Source organism: Ranitomeya imitator, chromosome 1, assembly GCF_032444005.1.
Source record: "Ranitomeya imitator isolate aRanImi1 chromosome 1, aRanImi1.pri, whole genome shotgun sequence".
NCBI lineage: Eukaryota > Metazoa > Chordata > Amphibia > Anura > Dendrobatidae > Ranitomeya > Ranitomeya imitator.
The window spans coordinates 249,373,109-249,385,355 of NC_091282.1; the positions used below are offsets into that span (position 1 = coordinate 249,373,109).

The 12,247-nt window shown below is 41.6% G+C and overlaps 1 protein-coding gene across 1 annotated transcript in view; it reads right to left on the reverse strand.

Moving 5' to 3' along the window:
- Positions 1-5,168: 5,168 nt before the first annotated feature.
- KDM2B (lysine demethylase 2B) overlaps positions 5,169-12,247 on the reverse strand; it is a 327,868-nt gene continuing 320,789 nt past the window's right edge. Inside the window, exon 22 of the mRNA XM_069755447.1 lies at positions 5,169-6,483. Coding sequence (XP_069611548.1) covers positions 6,302-6,483 — 182 coding nt within the window. The 3' untranslated portion in view covers positions 5,169-6,301. The remainder of the gene's footprint in view (positions 6,484-12,247) is intronic.

A 12,247-nucleotide genomic window follows, 5' to 3' on the forward strand; every position in this document is an offset into this window, starting at 1 on the left:
ATCCATCTGAAGGGGTTAAAATATTTTGCAGCCACGAGCTCTGCTAATGCAGCGTTGTTCGTGGCTGCAAAATCCCGGGGAATGAAGGTAAAGTAGGTCAGTGACCTATATTTACCTTCATTTGCGGTGAGGCACCCTCTGCTGGTTGTCCCTAGATCGTGGGAACTTTCCTAGAAAGTAGGTCATTGACTTACTTTACCTTCATTCCCCGGGATTTTGCAGCCACGAACAACGCTGCATTAGCAGAGCTCGTGGCTGCAAAATATTTTAACCCCTTCAGATGGATTTACATCGTTGGACGTTACAGATCTTCGGAAGGTATGGATATTGTTGGTTTATTATTATTTTTTTGTTACAGATCGAGGGTCTTCAGTGAGTGGATTGAGCGTAGAATAAAATATTACAACAACCTTTGTGATTTTTTCATTAAAATAATTTTTAATGTTTTTTTTTAACCCTTTACTACTATTGGATTAATAATGGATAGGTGTCATAATTGACGCCTCTCCATTATTAATCTGACTTAATGTCACCTTACAATAGCAAGGTGGCATTAACCCTTCATTACCCCATATCCCACCGCTACACGGGAATGGGAAGAGAGTGGCCAAGTGGCCAGATGTGCCTTTTCTGTGGTGGCTGGGGGCAGATGTTTTTAGCCGGGGGGGGGGGGGCAATGACCATGGACCCTCTGCAGGCTATTAATATATGCCCTCAGTCACTGGCTTTACTACTCTGGCGGAGAAAATTGCGCGGGAGCCCACGCCAATTTTTTCCGCCATTTAACCCTTTAATTTAATAGCTAGAACGGCCAAAATTTGCATATACACACTACTAATATTAGTAGTGTGAAGACACAAAAGAGAATAGTAAAACCAAAAACACTCAGTTTGAAAAAATGTTGCAGTAATCCGCAAGTGCTAGTAAAAGATGTAAAAAACAGGGTATTTGGTTGATACGTTTTTTGCAAAAAATGTATACTAAGCTGCTCTACCAATCTTCACGGTATACCCTTATCAGAGCAGTCCTAACTAATGTATGCAATCCCTATCTGATGTATTTAAAAACCTGATCATCTGTATATAACCTGTGTGAACAGGGTTCAGAGAGGAAAAATCCATGTGTGCATACAGGGTAGAACAGCTTTTGTGCAGATAGCCCAAGAGGAGTGGTGGAACTCCCCAGTCTTGTAGACACAAGAGAACAATTATGGAAACAGGAACACATGGGCTACTTGCACAGTGAACAAGTCTGTATGATCATGTTCACACACCACCAAGAAACCTGAAGACACAAAAGAGAATAGTAAAACCAAAAACACTCAGTTTGAAAAAATGTTGCAGTAATCCGCAAGTGCTAGTAAAAGATGTAAAAAACAGGGTATTTGGTGGTGTGTGAACATGATCATACAGACTTGTTCACTGTGCAAGTAGCCCATGTGTTCCTGTTTCCATAATTGTTCTTGTGTCTACAAGACTGGGGAGTTCCACCACTCCTCTTGGGCTATCTGCACAAAAGCTGTTCTACCCTGTATGCACACATGGATTTTTCCTCTCTGAACCCTGTTCACACAGGTTATATACAGATGATCAGGTTTTTAAATACATCAGATAGGGATTGCATACATTAGTTAGGACTGCTCTGATAAGGGTATACCGTGAAGATTGGTAGAGCAGCTTAGTATACATTTTTTGCAAAAAACGTATCAACCAAATACCCTGTTTTTTACATCTTTTACTAGCACTTGCGGATTACTGCAACATTTTTTCAAACTGAGTGTTTTTGGTTTTACTATTCTCTTTTGTGTCTTCAGGTTTCTTGGTGGTGTGTGAACATGATCATACAGACTTGTTCACTGTGCAAGTAGCCCATGTGTTCCTGTTTCCATAATATTAGTAGTGTGTATATGCAAAAAAAAAGGCGATATGAGATGGTTTACTGTATGTAAACCATGTCTCATATCATGTCGGGTTTAGGAAGGAGAAAGAAAAAGCCGGTAATTGAATTACCAGCTTTAAAGCTATCTAGCGCTGTATGAAGTAATATTATATATACATATATGTCTACTGATTATATATATATATATATATATATATATATATATATATATATATATATATATAATCTATTTATTTTTTTTTTACACATGGATCCCTTGTATAGCCGTATGTCGGTTTTGCAAGCCTGCGAGAAAAACACGCAGTACGGATGCCATACGGATTATATACGGAGGATGCCATGCGCAAAATACGCTGATACACCCTGCCTACGGAGGAGCTACGGACCACTATTTTGGGGACTTTTCTGTGTATTACGGCCGTAATATACGGACCGTATTGTCTTACGCTGAGTGTGACTCCAGCCTTAGGGCGGTGAAAATCTGGAATTGCTTGCCTGAGGAGGTGGTGATGGCGAACTCAGTCGAGGGGTTCAAGAGAGGCCTGGATGTCTTCCTGGAGCAGAACAATATTGCATCATACAATTATTAGGTTCTGTAGAAGGACGTTGATCTGGGGATTTATTATGATGGAATATAGGCTGAACTGGATGGACAAATGTCTTTTTTCGGCCTTAATATGTTACTTCTTTTTTGTGAACATGCAGCATTTTTGTACCCATTCCATTATAGAAAACCGCAGGGGTAAAAACCGCAGCAAATCCGCAAGAAAACCGCAGCAAAAACGCACAAAAAATGCTGCGGAACCGCACAAAAAACACTGCGGAACCGCAGGTGCGTTTTATGCCAGGAGAGGCAGAATCCACACCAGAAATTCCTAAGCCTAATCTGCAACGTGTGCACATAGCCACATTCCACTACTAGGATATTTATTACCTATAATTATTATAGAGCATTAGAATTGGCTTTGTGGGGTCCCACAACTGGCACTCCCACCATTCAGCAGTGGGTGGATGTAAACAGTGTACAGAGCAGAACACTACCGTTCTGTTACAGTTTATTGTCCCCTGCCAGGCACTGCAAATCTACTCCTACTGAATCATGTATTTTATCAAGTCATTAGGGAATAACAATCAACGAAACAAGCTAAATCATCATTACATTGTTTGACTTAGCCTTTCTATTTCCTCCAGCATTAATAATACTTGACTTCTAAATAAAAGCTTTGTCAACTACTCAGGACATTGTGAGACATGAGAACAGGTGGAGAAAGATAAGTGATTATTGTACAGCAAGAATGAAGATAACAGAAAATCATGTGCTTTGGGAATTAGGACATTTCTTTGTCATTCTTTTACATTTACTGTGTACACAGTATTGTAATATTCTCTTCATCACTTACATTATGTGCAAAACAATAGGTTCTGATCTGTAGAACCCGGCAGCAGCTACTAAGACAGGTCCTACTCCTTACACTACTTATTTGGCTGAAGCAGGTAACAGTGTTGGATTGCTCTTCTCATTCTAAACTGCTTTACTCAAAGCTGGAAAATGTATATTGATTGGTTTGAGTGCCACAATATCAGCAGTTCAGTTCGTATAGACCAACATGTGAAGTGCACAGAGAAGAATGTGATCTGTCAATAAATGCTTTGGCGCCTTTGTGACCATTAAGGATTCAAGTGCTTGCTAACCATATCTTTGAGGGTACTGCTACTTCATTCCTTCAAGTCACTGCCCAATAAGGGCTAAAAAAAAATTCCACCCAGGTAAATATATATTTCAAAATTCACTGTGTTCTCTCCATTTTTGGTATATTGAAAGAATATCTGCTCCCTTTCAGGGATAGGATTATGTTTAAACACTAAATAGTTAAACAAGAGTGGAGAATTTGTTTTGGGTTCCTCTTGAATGTTGGTGGAATGGAGAGCATTAATCTTCCTTGGGCACCAGGCTGGGGGCCACACGGCAACTTTGGCAGCATAAAATAGGTTAAAGTGACAAGCAAGTTGCAATAAGTAGCAATAAGTTGGATTTTCTGCAACTTGCTTGTCACTATACTCTAGAGGTTGCAATACAACAACCACATTCATTCAGCTGCATTGTACTGCCTAAAGGTACCGTCACACTTAGCGACGCTGCAGCGATACCGACAACGATCCGGATCGCTGCAGCGTCGCTGTTTGGTCGCTGGAGAGCTGTCACACAGACCGCTCTCAAGCGACCAACGATGCCGGTAACCAGGGTAAACATCGGGTAACTAAGCGCAGGGCCGCGCTTAGTAACCCGATGTTTACCCTGGTTACCATCCTAAAAGTAAAAAAAAAAAACACTACATACTTACCTACAGCCGTCTGTCCTCCAGCGCTGTGCTCTGCTCTCCTCCTGTACTGTCTGTGTGAGCACAGCGGCCGGAAAGCAGAGCGGTGACATCACCGCTCTGCTTTCCGGCTGACCGACGCTCACAGCCAGTACAGGAGGAGAGCAGAGCACAGCGCTGGAGGACAGACGGCTGTAGGTAAGTATGTAGTGTTTGTTTTTTTTACTTTTAGGATGGTAACCAGGGTAAACATCGGGTTACTAAGCGCGGCCCTGCGCTTAGTTACCCGATGTTTACCCTGGTTACCAGTGAAGACATCGCTGAATCGGTGTCACACACGCCGATTCAGCGATGTCTGCGGGGAGTCCAGCGACGAAATAAAGTTCTGGACTTTCTTCCCCGACCAGCGACAGCACAGCAGGGGCCTGATCGCTGCTGCCTGTCACACTGGACGATATCGCTAGCGAGGACGCTGCAACGTCACGGATCGCTAGCGATATAGTCTAGTGTGACGGTACCTTTAGAGCAGCAGACAAGTGACCTTTGGCCACGGGACCTGTGTGTGCAGCTTAGAAAAGGCATTTACTTAATCTATGTTACTGGACCTTGTCACCAATTAGGTATGAGCACAAAGGCAGAATGCAAAGGGCCAAGATGAGGATTTGTAGTGGTCACCTAGGGCATTCTTAGATTTCACACTTTGTATTGTAGTGGGCAAATTCCCCGTCAAATATGAATTACGACATAGGTAAAACCTTTAAAAGGGGTGTCCAGATTTTACCATTATCGAGATAGGAGATGACAGTTGCTAGTCATGTAGTTCAATGGAGAGAGGAGAAGCTAGAGGCAGGCAGACATTCCCCTCTAAGTTCTCCTGAAACGACAGTCACACTGTGGACCTTCTATCTCTTGCTTCCATCCACTTTCACTTGTGAAATGAACGTCACGGGATTTAGTAAAAGATTTTAATAAATGTGTTCATAAATAAACATGATACACTTTTAAATTTCAACAACATTACTTACATTAAAAAAAGTATACATCTGACTCCATGGTGCAGGAGTGGGATAGACTTGCAATGCATTGATGTAAATGCATTTACCAGTGTAGTCTCCTATACAGTGATAACCCCATTTTTATGTTTCCAGTGCAAGGGGCATCTATTTTACAAAAGGAGATTTACAAGTGGTGTTTGAAGAGACCCAAGTTCTTCTTTGTACCTGATCTGGCTCTTTAACTATAACAATCTGTAGCCAGTAAATGGTGGTAAACATGTTGTCCTGTGAACAGTTAACATAAACTAGATTAAGACTGCTTGTGGGCATTCTACATAAAAAAAAAACACCTTACAACAATGGCACTTCTGAAGGCTTGTATGTTAGTCGGATCCAAAGCTTTGGACAAAACTGTCCAGTGGCACAACAGTGGAGATTGCCTGAAAGATTTGCCCTGAATCACTGTATATTTGTTCAACAGGCCACAAAACGTCATGCTATGCTGGATCATCATGTGCAGAAAGGAGCTGTGTCAAAATGAATAAACATATATGTCTGCTCAGCATGCATATGTTCCATGTAAAAAGCGAATTTAAACATGCTTTAGAAGTGGTCACACGTAATGTTGGCTGCACTGCCTTCTTTATCTGTACATGGAAGGATCAGCAGTTCACCCCTCACCAACTTGAAAAGTAACACTGGCATCAAACATTGTAAATAGAACTTTCAAATAGTCATATACAAAAATATTTCTGCATAATGTATGACAAATATTTTTTTTTCAATCAGATTTTGGAAGGCTTCTATGTTCTGGGTGGTCCACTTCTAAAGACACACAAAGCTCAGAAATTGAACAGTTTAAGAGCCAATACAATAAATGTTACCAAGTATATGCCCTTGGATTTTCAGGAAGTGTCCTTGAAAGGTCAAACTTTTGTTCCAGTGTCAACCTTTAACACACAGCTGGTGTACGTAATGCTGGAGGAAGTCTTGATATAAAGGAGGCCGGTCAACCTCAAACCTCTAATTTAAGGCCAATTTTGTCTTTCAGTTGCAGCGTTAGGAAATGTCTAAATTACTTTTCATTAATTAGCTGATTTTCTGAAGCAGCTTTTCCTCTGTTTGTCCAAACTGTACAATTACAGACATTTCTGCTATGAACTGTTCACAGCTCTCTTTAGTAACTTGCTTGCAGAATCTCAGGTCTATCAGACAGATGTTGCCGCATCGTTTGAAGTATGTCAGGCACTGGTCTGTAACATTATTGCAGCCTGTGGGAGAAAAAAAATACATAAAAAAAGAAAATCAGTAAATATAGTTTTACCTCCACCCGTTCATTTATCATGTATATCTAGAATTACACTGTGTTCCAAATTATTATGCAAATCATATTTCCTCATATTTTCTCTAAATTACCTATCTGAATTGCAGTCATTGTTATTTTCCAGTCATCTACTATTCTAGTATAATTGCAATGTTTTGGAACAAACTGCCTATGAAAACTGTATCTTTTGATAAAAAAGGTTGAAAACTCTGCTGTGCATAATAATTTGGAACATGAATTTTGAGTGTTTATTTTTTATTTAATTTTGAACAAAAAATGGTCAATTGTGAAATTATAAGCATTATCAGCTTATTACAAAATGAAATCAAACAGTTTTCAAGTGAAAACTTTATTCTAGGTGATGTTACATTTGCACATAGGACCCCTTGTTCAAAAGAAGCTTCTGAACTCTCGTCCATTGAATTTGTCAGTTTTTGGATGGTTTCTGCTTCAATTGTTTTGCATGTGGACAGAATACCCTCCCAGAGCTGTTGCTTAGATGTGAACTGCCTCCCGCCATCATAGACACTCCTTTTGATGATGCTCCAGAGGTTCTCAATGGGGTTGAGGTCAGGGGAAGATGGTGGCCACACCATAAGTTTGTCCTCTTTTATGCCCATAGCAGCCAGAGATGCAGATGTGTTTTTTGCAGCATGAGACGGTGCATTATCATGCATGAAAATGATCTTGCTGCGGAAAGCACGGTTCTTCCTCTTGAACCATGGCAGGAAGTGTTGTTTTAGAAACTCCACATAGATTATGGAATTCATCTTTACCCCTTCAGGGATCATAAAGGGGCCGACAATCTCTCTCCCCATGATTCCAGCCTAAAACATTACTCCACCTCCTCCTTGTTGGCGCCTTAGCCGTGTTTTCATGGAGTGTCCATCAACCAGCCATCCTCCACTCCATTCATCTGGACCATCGAGCGTTGCATGGCACTCATCGGTGAACAAAACAGTTTGGAAGTCAGTCTTCATGTATCGTTTGGCCCACTGGAGCCATTTCTGCTTGTGTGCAGTGGATAGAGGTGGTCGACAGGATGGCTTACGCACAGCTGCAAACCTCTCAAGGACCCTGCATCTTTGTTGTTCTGGGGACGTTGGAGGCACCAGCAGCTTCAAAAACTTGTCTGCTGCTATGACAAGGCATTTTTGCAGCTGCTCTTTTAAGGGTATGTGTCCACTTTCAGGATGGCCGGCGGTATCGCCGGAGCGGCTTAGCCGCTCTGTGCTAAGCCCCGCCCCCTTTCTGGGACGCGATGATGCCAGATGTGTTCACAGCACACATCCGGGATCATCGCTCCCCACCACAGGGCCCTGTGCTATATCTTGCGGCGACGCAGCGTCGCCGCAAGATATACGGACATGCTGCGATCTGAAAAGACGCGCAGCATGTCCGGAGTCGCAGGGCCGCCGCGTGCGTGTTACCACGCATAGTGGAGACGGGATTTCATTCAATCCCCTCCACTATGCTGTAACATCTGGACGCTGCGTGTCTGACGCTGCGGCTCTATGCAGCGTCAGACACGCAGCGTTTCCTGCACGTGAATACATACCCTAACTTTACGCAATTGCCTGTTGGAAAGAGTCCTCAATTTTTCCTTATCAGCACGCACACGTGTGTGCTGGGAATCAGCTACATACTTCTTGATTGTGCGATGATCACGATGAAGTGTCTTGGCAATGTTGATTGTAGTCATGCCTTGACTCCACAATTTGTTGCTTCTCAGCAGCCGACGCATCCTTTTTCTTTCCCATTTTGGCCAAAAATGTAGGCTGCTTAATAATGTGGAATAGCCTTATTAAGTAGTCTTGCCTTTATTTGGACACACCTGCAAACTAATTTGCACAGGTATCTACAATTGCTTTCAGTGATATAAAGAGCCCTGACACACATCACCATCAATGAGTTTAAATGACAAACAAAAAAATTCTAACCTCATCAATCCTAAACTCTTTGTGCATAATAATTTGGAACACAATGTAGAAGAATGTGAGTGTAAAGACGACGTTAGTCAAGTAAGAAAAAAAAATAAAAAATTAAAACTACAGCTTTACAAAAAGCCTGATCTCCCTATTGTTGTGAATGGGCTGCAAATATTAACCCCTTAGTGATGGAACAAAATTTTTGAAATCTGACCAGTGTCAATTTATGTGGTAATAACTCTGGAACACCAACAAATTCCAGTGTTTTTTCGTGACACATTATACTTTATGAGAATGGTAAATTTAGGTCAATGTTTTGTTTTTTTTTATAAAAAAAAAAAAAAAATCAAATTTGAGAAAAATGTTAAAACTTAGCAATTTTCAAACGCTGAATGATTATCGCTTTAATCCAGATAGTCTGACCATAGCAAAACATTAATAAATGAAGGAAATGTTATGTCGGCTTTACACCAGCACCATTTATAAAACGTCATTTTATTTTGTTAGCATTTTAAGAATTGATTTTAAAAATGTTGCAGTAATTTTTCATGGAAATTTACAAAATTTATTTTTTAGGGACTTATCCATGTTGGAAGTGACTTTAGGGGTCTCATATATTGGGAAACCCCCAAAAGTTATACCATTTTAAAAACAGCACCCCTGACATATTGAAAACTGCTGTCAGGTAGTTTATTAACCCTTCAGGGGCTTTTCAGGAATTAATACAAAGTGGCATGGCAAATGAAAATGTGTATTTTTTATCACCTAAATGCCTCTAACTTCTGAACAGATTACTACAGCAGTCAGACTCTAATGCCGCTATTTGGTCATGAATTGCCATGGCAAACATCAGGACCACATCAATCATGATCTAAGGGCACCAATTTGGATAAAAAAAGAAGCCACCACACTCAACCTTTTATAATGTTGTAGTCACTATTGACAGCAGAATCTAAGGGGTTAACCAGATATGGACGATGCAAACACTGATCATGGCTGATGCAGCAAGTTGTCAGCTATAGTGTACAGCCGACAGGTGCTGGATTGTCTCTTATATCTCAGGTCAGTTAAAAGACGTATCGGCGGTAATTAAGTGATTAAAGCAGCCAAAAGCTGGGTGAGGATATTTAAATATATCTATATGAAATCCAGAAATGTAAGGTTTCCATCTTCTGCATTCATTTGGCCAGATCAGTTTTGTCACACTGCAGACTTTATATGATTGTCCAAGCAAACCTCAATCTCAATGTGATGTGGACGAAGTTAAGATGTCCCGACTAGAGATGGGCGAACCCATACAGTAAAGTTTGGGGTCCGTACCGCACACCTACTGTTCGGGCACGGACCCAGAAGGAGGACATCACCAGGAAGTCTGTATTACTGTTCGGGTTCGGCACCCTGAACATCGGGTGTTTCTCACACATGACAGCTTGGCAAGCACTGCCTCTGATCGGTGGTAACATCACTACCACCGGTCAGACATCCGCTGCTCACACGCTGTCAAATGACAGCTGTGATCGGAGATAAAAAGTTAACCTCATGTCACTGGTGTCAGCTGATCGAACTACTACTCCCATCATCCTACATCTGCTGTCGCTACACTGTGTGCAGAATTATTAGGCAAGATGTATTTTGATCACATGATATTTTTTATACAGTGGGGCAAAAAAGTATTTAGTCAGTCAGCAATAGTGCAAGTTCCACCACTTAAAAAGGTGAGAGGCGTCTGTAATTTACATCATAGGTAGACCTCAACTATGGGAGACAAACTGAGGAAAAAAAATCCAGAAAATCACATTGTCTGTTTTTTTAACATTTTATTTGCATATTATGGTGGAAAATAAGTATTTGGTCAGAAGCAAAATTTCATCTCAATACTTTGTAATATATCCTTTGTTGGCAATGACAGAGGTCAAACGTTTTCTGTAAGTCTTCACAAGGTTGCCACACACTGTTGTTGGTATGTTGGCCCATTCCTCCATGCAGATCTCCTCTAGAGCAGTGATGTTTTTGGCTTTTCGCTTGGCAACACGGACTTTCAACTCCCTCCAAAGGTTTTCTATAGGGTTGAGATCTGGAGACTGGCTAGGCCACTCCAGGACCTTGAAATGCTTCTTACGAAGCCACTCCTTCGTTGCCCTGGCGGTGTGCTTTGGATCATTGTCATTTTGAAAGACCCAGCCACGTTTCATCTTCAATGCCCTTGCTGATGGAAGGAGGTTTGCACTCAAAATCTCACGATACATGGCCCCATTCATTCTTTCATGTACCCGGATCAGTCGTCCTGGCCCCTTTGCAGAGAAACAGCCCCAAAGCATGATGTTTCCACCACCATGCTTTACAGTAGGTATGGTGTTTGATGAATTCAACTCAGTATTCTTTTTCCTCCAAACACGACAAGTTGTGTTTCTACCAAACAGTTCCAGTTTGGTTTCATCAGACCATAGGACATTCTCCCGAAACTCCTCTGGATCATCCAAATGCTCTCTAGCAAACTTCAGACGGGCCCGGACATGTACTGGCTTAAGCAGTGGGACACGTCTGGCACTGCAGGATCTGAGTCCATGGTGGCGTAGTGTGTTACTTATGGTAGGCCTTGTTACATTGGTCCCAGCTCTCTGCAGTTCATTCACTAGGTCCCCCCGCGTGGTTCTGGGATTTTTGCTCACCGTTCTTGTGATCATTCTGACCCCACGGGGTGGGATTTTGCGTGGAGCCCCAGATCGAGGGAGATTATCAGTGGTCTTGTATGTCTTCCATTTTCTAATTATTGCTCCCACTGTTGATTTCTTCACTCCAAGCTGGTTGGTTATTGCAGATTCAGTCTTCCCAGCCTGGTGGAGGGCTACAATTTTGTTTCTGGTGTCCTTTGACAGCTCTTTGGTCTTCACCATAGTGGAGTTTGGAGTCAGACTGTTTGAGGGTGTGCACAGATGTCTTTTTATACTGATAACAAGTTTAAACAGGTGCCATTACTACAGGTAATGAGTGTAGGAAAGAGGAGACTCTTAAAGAAGACGTTACAGGTCTGTGAGAGCCAGAAATCTTGATTGTTTGTTTCTGACCAAATACTTATTTTCCACCATAATATGCAAATAAAATGTTAAAAAAACAGACAATGTGATTTTCTGGATTTTTTTTCTCAGTTTGTCTCCCATAGTTGAGGTCTACCTATGATGTAAATTACAGACGCCTCTCATCTTTTTAAGTGGTGGAACTTGCACTATTGCTGACTGACTAAATACTTTTTTGCCCCACTGTACATGATGTCCTACTCCAAGCTGTTCAGGCTTGAGAGCCAACTTCCAATTAAGTAAATCAGGTGATGTGCATCTCTGTAATAAGGAGGGGTCTAATGACAGCAAAACCCTATATAAGGTGTGCTTAACTATTAGGCAACTTCCTTTCCTTTGGCAAAATGGGTCAGACTAGAGATTTGACGGGCTCTGAAAAGTCCAAAATTGTGAGATGTCTTGCAGAGGGAGGCAGCAGTCTTGAAATTGCCAAACTTTTGAAGCGTGATCACCGAACAATCAAGCGTTTCATGGCAAATAGCCAACAGGGTCACAAGAAGCGTGTTGGGCAAAAAAGGTGCAAAATAACTGCCCATGAATTGAGGAAAATCAAGCGTGAATCTGCCAAGATGCCATTTGCCACCAGTTCTGCCATATTTCAGAGCTGCAACATTACTGGAGTAACAAAAAGCACAAGGTGTGCGATACTCAGGGACATGGCCAAGGTAAGGAAGGCTGAAAAATGACCACCTTTGAACAAGAAACATAA